This window comes from Phalacrocorax aristotelis, chromosome 5 (genome assembly GCF_949628215.1).
Source record: "Phalacrocorax aristotelis chromosome 5, bGulAri2.1, whole genome shotgun sequence".
Lineage (NCBI taxonomy): Eukaryota > Metazoa > Chordata > Aves > Suliformes > Phalacrocoracidae > Phalacrocorax > Phalacrocorax aristotelis.
In genome coordinates, this window is record NC_134280.1 from 59,734,030 (window position 1) to 59,751,340 (window position 17,311).

The following is a 17,311-nucleotide window of genomic DNA, read 5'->3' on the forward strand; positions in this document are numbered from 1 at the left end:
TGTTAATGTAAAATAGAAGATCTGACTAAAACCCCAAACTGATCCGAAATTCACTGCTCTCATTTACCATCATTGGCATGACCTCCTTCTTACATACTGAGGTCTGTCCCTGCCCTTTGGTCACAGACTTCCATGCTAAATGCAAAGCAGCGTGATCTATAGAAGTTCCAGGTGGTAACCTATCTCAGTTTTCTCCAGGTTTTTATTTAAACTGCATGTTATTTTAACAAAACTTGTGAGTTCATAAGCTGCACTGCTATTTTTTCCTTCCCAAACTGATGCCATTAGTGAGTCAGTCAATGCAGACCTCACAATTTTAAGGCTAATTTCAGTTCGAAAGCACTAAAAATAAATGCTGAATGGAATATGCATGCTGAATAAATCACTACATCTTTAACATAGCAAGAGCAACAAAACTCCAATGTTCGCAATCAGTGCAGTTCCCTGCTAAAGAAATACAGAGTTAATATTGTAGTAGCATCTGAATAACTTAAATGCATTCATCAGCTTTTTCACTTGATTGCTCTAAGCCTTTATGGACAGCCAGCTGAGCGATAGGCTTGGCATAGCAGAGCTATCCCTATATAATTTGTTTAATCGCACTTTAAGAGAAGAGAAAAGAAAAAAAGATTCAATGATTCAAGAAATTTAGCAGCTATTTTTAAAGCCATACGGTTCTCTACCTTACAAAACTACGTTACCCCCCATCCCCCGCAATTTCTTTAAAGGCATACCATTGTTTTTCTGCTGTAACAATCAGTGTTATTTCTGTACATTCTAAACTGAATCAAAATTCCAAGTAGCACTAGCTGTTATTGCCACTTAGTTGATATGTTAATAGATTTAAGAGCCAAAGAGGACCATTAGGATTTTTACTTTGATCTTCCATATGCCACTGGCTATATACTTCCACCTGCTTACCTCTAAGTCCAGTAACTTGTATCACATTAAATTATAGTTTCCTGAATCTTATCAGCTTTGATGACTTCAGCAGTTACTGTCACTGCTTCTTATGATGGCTTGTCATCTGCTATGATATGAATATGCACCTTATTCCTAATTTGCATCCCACCGGCTTTAATTTATAACCACTGGTTCTTGAACAATGCCAAAGTAAAGTCTCCAGTACCCCATACCTTCTTTCGGGGAAAATACTTCTACTCTGTAAATAAGGCCAGGTTTGGATTGAACTCAACTCTTGCTAAGAGCTACTCTGCTGATTTCAGATAAATTCTCTGACAAACATAGCTCTTTTCTTGGCTTACAAATCAATGCAGATTGTTTTTCAGTTACTTATAAATATTCAAGCAAGATTTTATATGAACAAATAATTTCTGATATTCTCTCTGCTTCCTGATTGGACAAATGCCGGTTAATGAACAGGAGAAAAAAAATCCCTTGTTCACAGAAACATGCTGTACATACAATCATTCCATAAACGTTTCTCAAAAAAATCCTACTCCGCAAATGGTGAACCGTATCTGAGGGGAACTAAGCTGAAACTGAACTGCTTATCAGAATTTGAATCAATGCTTTGAAAGTAGTACGGCTCGTGTAATTACAGAGGGAGTTAAATATGCTTTCATGGGGACTGAATTTGGTCCATGAATTCTAAATGAGCCAGTAGATGACTTCAATTAATGGAATGACATAATAAAATTACCAATAAAACTAAAGAAATTATGAAGTGAATCTTCCATCTACAGTATTAACTACCTTCTCTAACAGTTATTCAGATACTGTCAAGAATTTGAGAAACAAAAATCTGACCTTCAGAACTTTAACTCTGATGAAGTAACAAACGAGATAGTATAACATGAATCAAAAGAATGTTTAAATTGACGATCATCCAACAATTACTACAACATCAATCTCCAAGTGCTATACACGTGCTCCAATAACTATGTTGGTTTTATGCTGAATTTATATTGTAAGTGACAATTGGTTTTAAAAACTGCTGATTGAAATGCCAATTTGCAATGACAAGAGACATCTTTAAAATATGAATAACTCTAGTAATTGCTACATAATATACAACTCTGATCTATTTCAAATTAATGCACTTAGAAAATGTGAAGTGCACAAATAGTATTTGATTATGAGACACTGCAGGTACCAAACACAGCTGTTTTATTTCTCCAAAAGCATTAATTAAAAGTATTTTCAGCTCAGCAAAGGAAAGCTCTGTCCTTGAACTGAACAATGGAAGTTTTTACACCTATTCTACCTGGCAGAGAAAGCTTGTTAATAGAAAATGGGAAGTTTATTTCACTTTTAAAAAGTATTTCAACTTCCAAAGTAGCATATGGAATATCAGGGTACTGTGAGTATGTGGCCTCAGGATAGCCACTTAATACATTTTTGTTAGGAGAAAAAAAATACATGGACACTTGTGAAGTACCACTGAACTGATCAAGATGTAACTGCATAAATGCAGCACACTTTTCACAGTCACTTCATGCCCAAGGCCCAAGACAGCTACCGCTTTCACGTGTGGACAGGAGGTATGGCTTCTAGGAGTTCAAAACTGCTGTGCTGTTGACAATAATCCTCTAGTACAAACAAGACCTAAGAGCAGTCGTTCTGTCCAGACATCAGATGCATACCTGCAGGTGGAGTAAAGCTGGGGAAGGCAGAGCCTACCCTACCTATGGCCTGCTAATGAGCTCCCAGCGGTGGGGTGTTCTGCAGGGCCCTGCTGGGTGCAAGCACCATGCAGCAGAGCACAGGTTTGCTGTCCCAAAGCCTGCACTTCACTGTTGAAGAGATCATGAGGTGTCTATAGCCTTGGTAGCAACATGGCTGATAGCCTCAAGCCAGCGAATGCCACTTCTCTGATGCTGAGCTACAAACCATATTCCTTTCTCAAGATACTTGGTCCCTCTGCAGCAGTCCTTTATGAATTTCAGTGGGTCTAGTGCCCATGCTGAGGAACACCACTCATCACCCCATACTAGTAGTGCTCATTTGCAAAGTACTTGAGTGAGATCTCCAAGTGGGACAACTTCAGGCTCCTAGATCAATGTATTAGTCAACCATTGCAAAAGTCAGCAGCTGCTTCAAAAAACACAACAGCCAGTATATTTTGAGGGTGTTAGCTCCAAAGCCCTTTGGCATCAGCTCACTGGGTGTATGTAATAGACTACTGTAAGCCTATAGCCCTGAACTGAAGCAAATATGAAAGGCAGGGTCACCTTTAACTGGCTTACTGTCCAACACTAAAAGCACAGAATCTGAATCCAAAATCCAGTGCTAGGTTTATCATCTAGAAGCTCAGCAATATTTCACCTTCATGTTTTCAAATATTTTGATGTTTTAACTCGTTGAATTTCTTTTGGCCAAACATATGCATACAAAAAATTATATACTCTTATACAAGAAAAAAAATTTGCCTGAAAATGTATATGCATTTTTATTTCCCAGATGGGAACAGTTGTGAACTATTGTATAATATGCAGGCTAACAACTCTAATCTCTTCTAAATTAAAACACTACATGAGAGCTTGAAATACTCTTGATAATTTTAAATTCTTAGGCACTGCGCTAGCTCACAACAGTTTGTTTCAATCACATTTTCAATGCAGGTTTTGGTTTTTTTTTTTACTACAGATATTCTGGGCAAATTGCCTTAAAAATGTGAACTAGGGAGGAAAGTTCTTACAGTGACCATCAGAAACTCAGTAACCATGATCTGAATCTTACAAAATGCAAAGACATCAAAAAAGGACGTTAACCCTAAGTAGCCTGAAAATCAACTCCTTTGATATTCTACTTACGCTCTTTTCCTTGTATCAGCCTATTTTAGAAAAAGGTGAATAAATAGTTTCCAGTCAAATACAGAGGCAGCAGATATACATCCCTCTCCTCCTCTATCAATAATGGGCATATCAACAGTGGGCAAGATAACCAACAAAGATGATAATGATGCTAAAGTAGGATTTAGTCATACAGAGAGGCAACAGATTTCAAGATGAAGAGGATAACTGAAGGGGTGAGAGGCAAGTCCAAAAATTAAAGCAATGCAGAAGACTTGCAAGGTAATGATAACATGACACACAAAACATGAAGTGGAAATACTTCATAAATTATTAAAAAAAATCTGGGAAGAAGCTTCTGTAATGTACAGCAATATCAACTAGCCAGTTTTTCTTAAAAATACCCAACCAAACCCAAACTGAAAAAGCCCCAGATCTGTGAGCTGTGTGGTACAACAGAGGAGAACAGAGGTGTTGATTTATTAATCCTATTGTTTCTGTGCATGAGCATTCTTTGTGGTCCCCAGCATATTTCTGAGTGTACTCCACAAGTTTACTACTATTTTTTGCTGACATGATGCGTTATTCTTTTCTGCAGTAATGTGATGAAAGCTAAGTTTATCAAGTCCAGTTAAATTACATCAGAATTTTTGCCAGTTGAAGTTTTCTATTATCTCTCTGGAAATCCTGCTGTACTAGGCAAAGGCTTTCTAACTGAACATCTTTGATAGCACTTTCTGAGTATCCTTCTGACATTACTTCTGATCAGCATTTGCAATCTTTCCTCCCATTAAGGTCAACTTATGCTTCTGTATCTTTTCAGCACATCTTGTACTGTATGTAAAATTGCACCAGTACCTCTACTGTAATAAAGAGTACAGCCATTTTAAGAGAACTCTTATCCATTCTCTGAGATGAGCATTTCCCTTTTAGAAGAATGGATGACTGAACAGATACGGCATATTACAGATAGCTTCTTTTGTGCCTGTAATATTTTGTGGTTAGGGGTTCCATTTGCTTTTTCAAGCACATGTCATCTGTGGCACTGGCCAAGTTACCTTTGACTCTTCTGCTGCATCTACCTGCATAAAGCAAGAACTAATTTCTCAGTCAGAAAAGTGGTTATCGATTAGCCAATATTAAATAGAAAAGACCTTTGTTTTCTTAGAGCCTTCTTGGCCCTAGAGTTTTCAAGTAATTCAAGTTCTTAGTGTTCTTCCTTCTGGTCCTAAATATTCCTAGCACTCAAAAGAATTTAATTACTTTTTGAATTCTTGCTTTTTAACTTCATCTCAGGTCCTGGAACCTGAATGACAAGATTACTGCTTTAGCCAGATCACCGGCTTCAGCTTATATTAGTATTTTCCTTTTTCATTATTCACGCTCACCTTCAGCAGTGATCCTGTACACTAGGCAAGAATATAGATTTCAAAAGCACCTAAGACATTTGTAAGTCTTTTAATTCTAGGCCATCCTATCAAAACATAGAAAAAATTTATTTGAAACAAACCCATTTCTCCAAGAGTACATAAACGCTATACACTCCCAAATGAGAAAATCAATGTTACTCTTAGGAAAAAAAAGATTGCTTTTCAACTATTTCATTTCACTATGCTTGGAGTTTCAATTCCAAGCAATCCGTTCTCTCGATTCTCGCAGGCATACACAATGTTTTTACACCACATAGTTTCAAACACAAAAATAAATAAGCAGCAATATCCATTCCATTATTTCCAAATTGAGGGATGTAGAAGATATTTCCTCTGATCCAGAATAAGGCAGTTGTACAGCTTTTTTCCTTTGCTTTTGTTTTTTATCAGTGAAGTGGAACACACAAAAGACCTATCCTAGGACTGAAACCTGAAGAAGGACCTCTTGTGCTCATTCTTTTGAATTCAAGTGTCTTTTACCCCTTGAACAGGGAATGATGTTCATTATGACTGATACTTTCATAAAATGAAGAGACAGGTTAACTTCTGGTCCTACTATCATAAAGACCTATGGTCACTGCAAAATACAGTTGCAAATCAGTCACCAGCCTATGCTAAGACAATGTACCTAGTGATCAGATCCATACTTGTACTTTACAAGCTAATAATTCAAATCACAGATCTTCTTCTGTGAATGAACAACTTTCTCCAGTTTAAAAGAATCTCTCCTACCAGATATTGAATTTGAATGAGATAAGCAATACAGAAGACTGGGTAATGGTCATGTTATCTATATCAGTAGAATGCCTCTTCAATCAAACTGCAAGTACAGAAATAATGTACTCATGGCAAATGGGTCAGTACAAAATTTGCTCCAAAAGTAGAAATCAGATTAGCAGATACTCTCTCTGAAACTTCACGCTGAAGTAAATAATGAGAATTTGGCCAGAACCAAACTTAAGGAAAAAGATTTAAAAAAGAAAATAATATGCAACATGAAATGATATATTAGGCTTCATCCACAACACATCCCCAAGAAGAAAGTGTTGTACTGCCTGTGCTAAGCCAAGGAAGGACTGGTTGGTTTGGAAACCTTTGAAACATCTCTGTAGCATCCTGATGCACCTGTCATATTCTAAAGCGGCTGCAGCTTTGAAAAAGTGTTTGCTGGATTTAGCTTGTTGGGCATACGTCAGAAAAACCCTCTACTTTGAAAGGAATTGCAAAAAACTAAGACCAGATTTTGCTTCTATTGCAAGCAAGGTCACAGTTTCTATTAACTTTACTAGGATCAAAATCAGGATTTATGCACAGGAAGAAATTAACAGAAATATAAATAGCCTCAATAAACTACTCAGCAGGAATGTCTTACATGAGACATTAATTGCCATAGCAAGCAGGCCCTTTAGAGAATATGTTTAAAATAAAAATTAGAATCCATTAATGCTTATAACCATCCTTGCTAGGCAGTTTTCCTAACTCTGTAACTTTATCTTCTATTACTTGAACCTTTACTGAACAGAGCAACCTAGATTAAAAAAAAAAAAAAAAAAGAAAAAATAGAAAAAGCTAATCTAGTCCAGAAGCATTTACTGCAGAAACACCCTTGTTTCCAGAAAGCATGTTATATGTACAGAAAGTTAGTGTTAGGCCCAGTGCTTGGTTGATTCCACAAGACACAGTGGAAAAGGCAAAGGAAAACGAGCCTAACTCTGTCAGACGCAGCCTCTGGCAGAATGCGAAGAGACGCAGAGACCCCTCTGCAGGGATACTTGATCTGCGGTGTCTGCAGAGAGAGACTGCAAGGGAAAAGGCTGCACCGACAGAATCTCAGGCAGCCACGCTGCAAACTGCACGGGGCTTACCGCAGCACCCAGTGCAGTCCCAACTGCTCGCCAAAGCCAGGGACTCATTGATGTCTGCTCTCCTGTAAGAATCAGGCCAACCAGCTAAGCTGCCACTCTTGATGCAGCTGCTTCTCTTTGTACGAATAACGATGTATTCACTTTGGCTATATAAAGACAGGAATGACTACTCTCTTTACCGCACAGTGTGACTTTTCACTGTGAAGTATCTGGACCAAGATGTAACTGACCGTTTTGTACAGTTCATCTTCTGTATAGCACTCTGTGCATGTCTGCATAAATAAATTAATTATCATAAACCAGGTAATTGCTAACTTCAGACCAATGCCTTAGCAGGTCCTTAGAAAGAAATGGTACTACACAGAGCAGATGTCAGATCAGGCTGTCTTATACACAGACATTGAATGTGTCTAACATTTACCTTGAAGGCAAACATGAACATCATCCCTGAGTTTGCATGTGACTGACAGCTGTTAAAACAGCTGCTGTGCTTCTTTTTATTGCTTAGAAGAGACCCCCTGAAAATGTTTATTGTAGACATGTCATCTTTGGGGCAGTGATTTTTCAAGGTTGAAGGGTCAGTCATTGATCCATATCAGCAGGTTTTCTTCTCTTCTTCCTTATTCCCTGATAACCACTAGTAACAGCAGCTGCTAGATGTGGGGCTTTCTGTTTAACTATTTTCTTGCAGAGCCTTGGTCTGCAATGCTTATGTGTTTTACACACACGCTCTTAAGATCGGGGTCCTACTTCTAAATAACAAAAGGCCCCTTGTTTTCTTAAATGTATGTATTTCATAGTAGTTTCTCAGAATGCTGTATTTTTGGCCTAGAATAATTACAATCTCACTGTAAGTTCAATTTTCAGCTGTAGGAGAAGAGAATACATATTCATCCATAAGGCTCAGGATCCATAAGGCTCAGGATCTGAGTAATCACAGCTCTATGCTGTTGTTAAACTTCAGAAACTCCTTTCTTGAAAACTTTTCAGGACAGCAATATTGTGGTGCTCTGTTGGCAGCAGAATCAAGACTGTCAAGGAAAAGCAGTGGCAGTATTCAGTATTTGCATGATGTTTTTTTTTTTTAAAGCAAATGGAAAGGTGTCAAGGAAAGCCTGCCCTGTAGTAAAGGATATAATCACATGCTATCTAGTAATTTCTCCTTATAAACCAGTATATAATGCTTCTTGGTCAGCATACTTCACATGCACAGAAAGCCACTCCTAAGGGGGCTACTGTTTCTGTTTCCAAACTCCCTTAACGCTCCTTCTGACAAAGCATGTGGTTCTTCTCCCAGCTTTCCTAGCATTGACAATTGTCCAATACAATGTGAATTTCATTAGGCAGAGGAATCTAGAGAATATTTTTAATACTGGAACAGACTTATTAAAATTAAGGCTCTATTAAAACTCAATTTTGAAATGTTTGCATTTGTAGTGTCTCAGTAGCCTGAAGTTCAAAGTAACTTTGCTCTAGAGATGTCTGAATTATTTACTTAAAATAAACTCATGCATTTATTTTTCTTTTTTTTTTTAATTATTTGCAAAGCTATTCTAATTATTTTGATAATTATTTGCTGAACATCTACGAATTGTTCCCTCTCCTAGGTTTTAGATATTGGACTAATAACTATACAGTGTCTGTGATCAACCCTGTACCTTTTTGCTGGAATATAAACAACTTCAACAATAACAATTTTTACTCACATATACTCTTGATTACAGACTAACAAGTATCTGTGTAAGAACAAGCACCATGCTAAGAAATTACACTGAAGAAAAAGTAGTTGTTATGAAAAAATACATGAATAACATTTAAAAAGGGGCACTTATGAATCACACAAAGAACATTTAAAAGTCCATGGGAGTTCTTGTAACTGCTGTTTTCAGTACTTCACACCCTGTGCTTGGAATACAACATAAAGCTTTCAGGTCAGAGTCTCATACAGCGTAAACCAGCATAGCTCTACTTGTTTGCATGACTGTTTTCATTGCCTTCAGTGGAGATGCAATAATTCTTATCAGCTAAGGCTGTAGTCATCAGTTTCTGAGTGTCAGTTCTGCAATCTCTTGCAAGAATATGAAAGGATATGAGTGGGTGTCCCTTCTCACCTGCATTTCTTTTCTAGTAATTCTCCCCATCTAGTCTTCTGACCCTGGTTCTCAACTTGCATTCCTCAAAATCTAACCGACTTGTATTGACTTTCATATCCCTGGATGAGCTCTGTAGTTCAGCTGTTTATAAATTGAGAAATATATGAGCCAGAAGCTATTGAACAAGGGAACACAGAACTGTCCATTATCCCCCCAGTCAAAAGCACTTCTCAAGGTAAATCTGTACTTAAAATATCACTTCATTGATTGATGGTACTTGTTTATTATACAATAGTTATAAAGTCTCTAATAATGTGGTGTTTCATTCTGAACAAAGAATCTTCCAAATTATCACTCAGGAGTAGTTTTAAAGCAAGTAACATGCTGTCATCAGTCTGCCTTCAAGATTACAGCAGTCTTAAACACCACCAAACATCCAGGCTCAGGTGGTTCCCAGAATTAGGAAGAGAACGCAGGCATGCTTGGGGCACATACTTACTGCAACTACAAGCAAACCATCTTTTACACTGAAAATAGGGCACTGCTGGAAATGGACCTTTTAAGGCCTAAATGTATGACTGAATTGTAGCATTGCTTCAATAAGTTCAAGAATTAAAAAAGTACCTTTACCCTTTTCTGCATGAACCACTTTAAAAAAAAACAACAAACCCACAACAAAAAATGCAGAACCTCACACGAACTTCGTTTTGTACTATTTTGCCACTACTATTATTCTGTCTTCCCTTCTTTCCTTTACATTTATCTCCTCTCACTTTCTCCCTTACTGCCAGTTCACCTAATTTCCCAAATTTCCTGTTTCCCTCTATCATCACACTGAAGGGGGGCTGCTTCCTCACACCCTGCAGCTGTCTCCAGTGCAGTCTCTTTGGCCTGTGGGCTGTTGTGGTTTGCCTCTGAGCTGTTCTCATGCAACTAAAGTGACACGAGTTCTACCACTACTGAACAGTGTAGCAGGAACCTATTTTAATTACTGTTGTTAACTTTTTTACTATGTTGCATTTATTATGTGAGCTCCTTTAATAGTTGCAGAAGTCAGTTTTGTTTAGCTGTTCTAAGAAGCAGCAGCACTGCAGAGCAGAAGAGGCTTGATATGACAGGTTAAGACATACACTAAAGGCCCCTTCCAAAAGGCAGACCATCAGCATAGCAAAGGTACTAAAATCACCTTCTGGCCTTGCTTCATGCACTTCTAATAGGTGCCTGGTACTCATGGTGGCTATGAGAAGTAACAGCAGATGCTCTTGCTGCCGAGTCTGGGGAGTTATACCAACATTCTGTATGTTGCTGTACAGATGGGAGTAGTAATGACAGTGACTAAAGCCAGAAATGGAAGGATGTGATGCTTCAGAAGCAATACACTCCAGCAGCAGAATCGAGGGAGAATGGGCAACTTGGAAAAGTTACACTGTTCAGATGCCTCCACTTACAAGTTCTCAACAGAATCTGTATTTATCTGGCCAACATTTTATAATGAAATAATTCTTATTAAATTCATAGCAATTCTTCCCTTAAATTCATGAGAACACATTGCAGGATTGCCACCTATTTTGTTTTTTTTACTGGTTGAACATGCAGGTTGCTCTACTCAGTGGGTATCATAACTCCTGAAGTGTCCAAGCTCCTGGGGACCAGGACAAAACAGAGCTACCCCGGGAAGCACCCTCTGAAGAGAGAAGGAGGGTACAAAACCTACCTAATCACATATCCTAGTTTTTCAAGTGCCCTCTGTCTTTTCAGGCCAAGCCAAATCCACTGCTGTGAGAAAATCTTTCTCATTAGTATCAGAGGACTAAGGAAACAGACAGATTATGTTCCAGTTTTCCATTCCATCCTACTATTTAACCACATGTAAGATTTGCATCAGTTCCTCTATTTGTAGAACAGTACTACAAAATAAACACAGTTATAAAGCTTTCTAAGATACTTGCAAGAATTAACTATGAATATGCTCATATTAGTTACTGTAGACATATGGAGGGGAATCTGAATCACAGAATCTTACCATCACTAATTCTGATGTCTTTTTAAAATGAAACTGAAGCACTGCAGGCAAAATTATTTCTGATCATTTCATTGCAATATTTGAGGATATTTCCTTGCTGTTTTCTACTGCTTTTAATTATGAAGGCATACATGATATCGATACTGTCTGAAAAAAATGGAGCATGGATTCTTAATGACAGGTATGCAGTTTCCTTTCTGTTGACTTCAATGATTTCTTTCTTGTATAAAACATGCTAAAAGGAAACAGTAGCCGTGCGTACAATTCTGAAACTATTACTTGATGTCAAACACCTCATCTAAGCCATTTCCCATGCAAAAAGATGAAAAACCAAAAGCTCTGAAAGAGGTTAGTTGAAAAAAAAAAAAAAGAGGCTATAGCAGCAACTAAGAACAGCAACTTAAACTGTGTACGAGGGAATGGTTCCTGGCAGCCAGATATATTAATGCACATCTAGATGCAATTGTGCAAAGCCCTCCATAGTGGCAGCTCTAAAACCGTAAGTGGTATAGCTGTAACATTGAAACTTTGCACCACAGCTAAGAATGGCATCACTAAACCCCTCAGTCATACAGCAGTTCTGAATCAGGGGACTAATCTTTTGACCAGCCTATTTTGATAAGGACGGCCAGGTGGGCAAAATAATCCCCTTTATATAGCATTTCACCATTACTAGAATAAAATTAGCATCTCACCAATATCTTTTGTGGTTACTGGCAAGTTCACTAAGATTAAAAAGAATATTTATTCAAACATTTCCAATATGCTAAAGGAAACGTAAATGGCTGCACTCATTACTGGGATCTTGCTCATCTATGGGCCTTTTTGGGGTTGTTTTTAACATCATCAGTTACAAAATCAAATGCATAGTAATGGGAAGGAGCACACGTCATTACGAGAAGAGCAGGATCTTGTCAAGAAAAGTTTCCCTTGACTCTTTTTCTTCCATCATTTATTTGCTGCTATCTCAGAACTCCAGCTATACAGAACTTCAGCTGATATTCAAAGGCAGTTCTTGATCTGGTGAATAATGCACTGTGCTAACTGAAGTGACTTTTGTTGTTGTTGTCGTCTGTCTCTTAACTATAATTAAAATTTCTAATTGGAATTTACAACTATGCCAGTAGTGTGTTGTTATCACAGATGATATGCCAGAAGAGAGTTATGGTGGTCTCCCAGAAGATGAAGAATAATGGCTCTGGCTCACGGGTAAATTACACAGTTCCTTAGCGAACACTGAGGACTAGCTTAAAAACCTCCTAGAGGCAAACAGTGGTTACCACATAATTTTGTGACAAATGAACCGCAACCCATGCAGTGAGTCAGTCTGATGGATGGGATTTTCAGATATTTTTGTCTTCATCATTCATAATTTACTCAAGCATGATGCCACTGGTGATCAATATTAAAGGCCCTCAGCGAAACAAGCCAGCACATAACACAGTTACAGCATGTGTAACTTGGCAAGGAAGTACAGAATCATATCTGCATTTCACCAAACTCATGTTTCTAGCTCGCTATGAGACCCAGGTACAGAGGACAAGACTTCCTTTGTTTCTCAGTGTTCATTTCTGAGATATTAGGAGGATTCATTTGCTGTATAGTCAAATCACATAACTGACTATTCCATGGGTAAAACCACATTCTATAACTTAAGTGGAGCATAATAGGGTCCTTTTAAGAAAACAATTAGAAAAGGCAGGCAGAGAAAAAAACCTGTTCAAACTGGAGGGATTTTTCAGTTTCTCCAATCAGTCCCACAAATGCATCCATTTCCTTTATGTCATTTTTGCTTATGTTACTTTTTAGAGTTAGATAATTTGCATATCTGTCTTTGACAAGCATGTTCTAGACCATGTAATGTTATTTTTACTGTCAAGATTTGTCTAGAAATGCTTTCACCTATGTGCATATACTTAGCCACTTGGGGAGACACAACGTCTTAACCCTCTTGTTTGTCAAGTTAATAAATCCAGCTGTTGTGTAAGAAAAGGGAAAGGTTTTGGTAATTTGCATCTTTGGCACATACTAGAGTATCAGGAGTAACAGGAAAGAGGGCTTTGATAAGAACAGGGTTTGGAATTTGACACAGCTGTATGGTATGAAGGGGGTGGCTGTACCCTTCAGATTTGTGAAAACGAGACAGTAAATATATCAAGTAAAAAAGCTGTTGCTTCAGATAATGTATCAATTAACTGTAAGTATACATATGTATGTATGTAAAATGTTCTAAATGTCATTCATAAGACAGGCACAGTTAAAGACGAGAAATTAAAGCTTTTATCAACAAATCTGGGTCAGTGCTGACTCTCAAATTGATTAAATTTTTTTTCAAAATGAATAAACAAACTTCATTGTCGAAGTGCTAATATACCAGTGATTCACAATTTATGGGAGAAATAATGTTCTAGCTTTCTATAAAAGAGCTACTAAACAGCTTAAAGAGATATTGTTGCAGGAAAATGATGACAGATACAAGATGGATCCTCCTACACAGTCTACTAAAAGCAGCAGCAATATCGGAGATCATTAGACAAACTAACCTGTGGTGTCATTCCATGGCAGATATACATGATTGGTATATTCTCTGTGTCCGGCCCTTGATCAAGGCACAAATCACTTTTCAGGGAATTCTGCAGCTAAAATAAACAGAAAGAAAAAGAAATCAAGCAAGCCTTCCATGATAAAAAGATGGTGTGATTACCTTCTTTTCTTTGCAAAAAAACCCATATGTAGTTGAGCAAGGAAATATGCAAAATTAAAAATACTTTCTGCAATGCAGATATTGAAAAGAAAGCACCTGGACTAAATAAAGAAGACTAAAAAACCAGAGACAATTTTTTTTACAGTGTAGCTACCTGAGCCGTATGGATGGAATTTCAAACATAGAGGAAAGCCGTGTAATTAAGCAGCTTTTCAGAATCACTCAGGAGAGTCTTCTGACTTCTGGAAATAATTCAAAAAAACCCCTTTCTGCTGACAGAGACTACAGGCCAATTGGTATGCACTAGCTCTTCTTTGCATTATTCCAGGCTAACCCACGCACAGCAATCTAGCTATGAACAGATTGCAAAATACTTGGCCCGGTTCATCACAAAGCCCTATATATTACCTGTGCAATGCTGAGACAGAATTTTCTGAAAGCGACGTGCTAAATTAATGAGCACAAATAGCTGGAAGGTCTTTTTAGAGTGTGAAGCCAAAGATGTGGATTGCATACTCAGGGGCACATATAAAGGTTTTCAGTGGTATAACATCAGTTCAGAGAACATGAGAGAATTGTCTGATGGAGGGAGTGAAGAGGTGATGTGCTTTGCAACCATCTGCGATTAACCAAGCAGTCCTGTCAGCTGCGTACAGGGACCTCCTTTGAGGAAAACAAATTGAGATGCTTAGAAAGGAAGTCTAGAAGTGAACTAGTATGTAAGGGGTGTGGACAAGCCAGAGACTGAAGCCAGGTGGTGAATAAAATCAAAACCATGAACTCATCCCTACAAGATTTCCAACTCCAAACCTAACTATAATTCAATAATAGACAGGACAAATTTCAACATTAAAGAGAAAATATGTATTAGGTATCAATACTGGCCTTATTCTTAGCTGCAAGCCTTAAGAATGAAATAAAATTTCCTCTCAAACCTCTGTATTTCCTAGACACAAATGTAACCACAACCATAATTCTGATCGTAACAGATGTAGCCACCACTATATCCAAACCAATGATAAATATCAGCCTTATTAATTCATGCCTGAATCCATCACTACCTTCAGCTTTTCAAAAGCTCTTCCACAAACTCAGATGCCAATGCTTGTCCTAGCCCTAATGTTATAACCTTCTCCACAACAATCCCCATAATAAAGGAAGCAAAAAAATCTGCCTTGACCAACATCAGCATGTAACTTAGCTGAGAGGGCTGACACAGCAGTAAAACAGAAACAGAGACTTTAGAGTCCCAAGCTCTAAAAAGAAACATGATCTTAACCCTAGCAGCAGCTGCCCACTGATCAGGTGCTACTGAGAGACAAAACACTATATTGCTTTTAACACAAGTCCTCTTCTTACGAACCTTGAAAACAAACAAATAAAATGAGCTCTTCAGAATTAATGTCTCAATCCCAACGCTACAATTAGCTTAGAATATCTGTAGAGAAATGATCCCTACAGAAAACAGAAAAACCAAAAAGCCCGTGGCCCATTAACCAATAATGTGAGGCTCAGACTCTTAGGAACCATCCCTTTCCAAAAATCTACTGGCTTCGTGGCAACCAGCAATTAACTTGGGTAACGCAGCTTTAGACTTCCAAGACTTAATCTTAATTGCAACCCAAAATATAACCAGGTTGCCAATCCCCATGCTGAAAAACGGAAATAATTAGCCAATACTGCATTTGCTCCCTTTCCAACTTAGAGCCTTAGAGAATACAGAGGTAAACTAGATGACTGAGATTTGGAATTTGCAAAATTATCTCAAATGTCAAGCTGAACTCAGGAAGCCAGTCCCTACACTAAATACATCAGCTTTTAAGTCCACTGATATAACTTTCTCCTAACTCTAAGGATACTGCAGAATTCAGAAAATTGGTTCCCAAACCTTTACTCTGCCACCAACCCTAACTATATGCAACGGCAGGAACTAGACATGAATGATACAACTATTTTCCTAACTCTCACAGAACAGGAGGAAATTTAGGATTCAGGAAATAAATGCGCGGTGGCACCGTAGATGCCTATATCCTAACCCTAACCCCATTCAGATAACTTTTGTAATTACTTAGCATTTTTTTAAATTAATGATAACACTATAGTAGCAATATCTCTATTTTCTACAAAAAAATGAAGACAGTTGATGAATAGAAGCACTTAGAGAATCAGCAAGCAGCTGACTGGCTTTGAAATATCACACTTTTCTCCATTATAAGACATGCAAGTGAACAGGAAGGCAGATATGAAGGAAGATTAGAGATCCAAGCAATTATTTTATTAAAAAGATTGGGGCACTTTATCTTTTTGTTTCATACAACAGTATTTCATAAAACAGTAGGCTCTGTATTTCATAAAACACTTCCCCTTTACCTGCACAGATACATTGCCACAGCTGTCCACTATTTCTTTTGTGATACTACAAATAATGAAATAAGGCCTACTCCTCGCATCTTTCTTAGCTGATGAGGCTATTCTTATACTGCAGACAGAAGACTGCATCATGTGTGTTATTATGCAGCACTTAAATACGCACGTTCTGCTGACCAGTGGGTTCAGTATTTCTGTGACAAACTCTTCCGATTCCTTTTGGTTTGTATATTGCCAGCAAGGAACCTTCAAAGACTGATGAAAAAGTCTCAGCAGAATATAAAATCATAGGGTGCCTGTTCACTGATTTTTGTTTTGACTTACATGGTTGCAGAGTAAATCCCGAGACTACGCAACAGGTACCTTAGCTATTCCACTGGCCTTCCTCTTTTTTGTCCACTTTGTACCACTTCTACCTGCAACCAAAGATTTTTTAACCAGAGGTACTTACAAGGAGAACCATGCACGTATTAGCTGCTATGCTTTCTTCTCCTCAGGAAACTCTGTACCTGATTAGGTCATGGCATTGCTAAGGGCAATTCCACACAGTCTATGGAAGAGGCTCCTTTCCTTGCACACAGGTTTGATTTTGGCATTTTTCTGAACTATTTTGGAAGGTAACCATTATCTCATGCATTTAACAATGACCTAAATCTTTGTTGGAAGTGTTTTCATTCTTCTTTGATTGTATGGAAAGACAGCACGATAATTTTAATAGATCAAGAAAGGGGTCATGGGACTTTATGGGCCATACAATCACTACATTTGCCAAAAACAGAGCAGCTGCTTTATGGCACCCTCAAGGGTCTTCTCAGAGCTACACTGGCAAGCTGCACAACTCTGAGTTCTTTTTGAGAAGGAAGGTCTCAAACCAAATCTTTCACTTGCATGATCTGCTCTTACTCGTGTGTTTACTAATTGGCACTCACATGCAAAAAGGCAAATTTAATTCACATGAATCAACTTTTGTGAATATGACATTGATAGAGTATGTGAAAAGGATGTCCTAGCTCTACTAGCTTACTATGGGCACATATTAACTTACTATTCTCATCTTCTATGTCATGCACACCT

At 37.9% G+C, this 17,311-nt stretch overlaps 1 protein-coding gene across 9 annotated transcripts in view; it reads right to left on the reverse strand.

Annotated features, from left to right (window-relative positions):
• Positions 1 to 17,311, reverse strand: part of GALNT18 (polypeptide N-acetylgalactosaminyltransferase 18) — a 342,335-nt gene that overhangs the window by 35,830 nt on the left and 289,194 nt on the right. For all 9 annotated transcript variants that reach the window (XM_075094838.1, XM_075094835.1, XM_075094837.1 and 6 more), the window contains exon 10: positions 13,710 to 13,805. In XM_075094838.1, the coding sequence (XP_074950939.1) occupies positions 13,710 to 13,805 (96 nt within the window). The remainder of the gene's footprint in view (positions 1 to 13,709; positions 13,806 to 17,311) is intronic.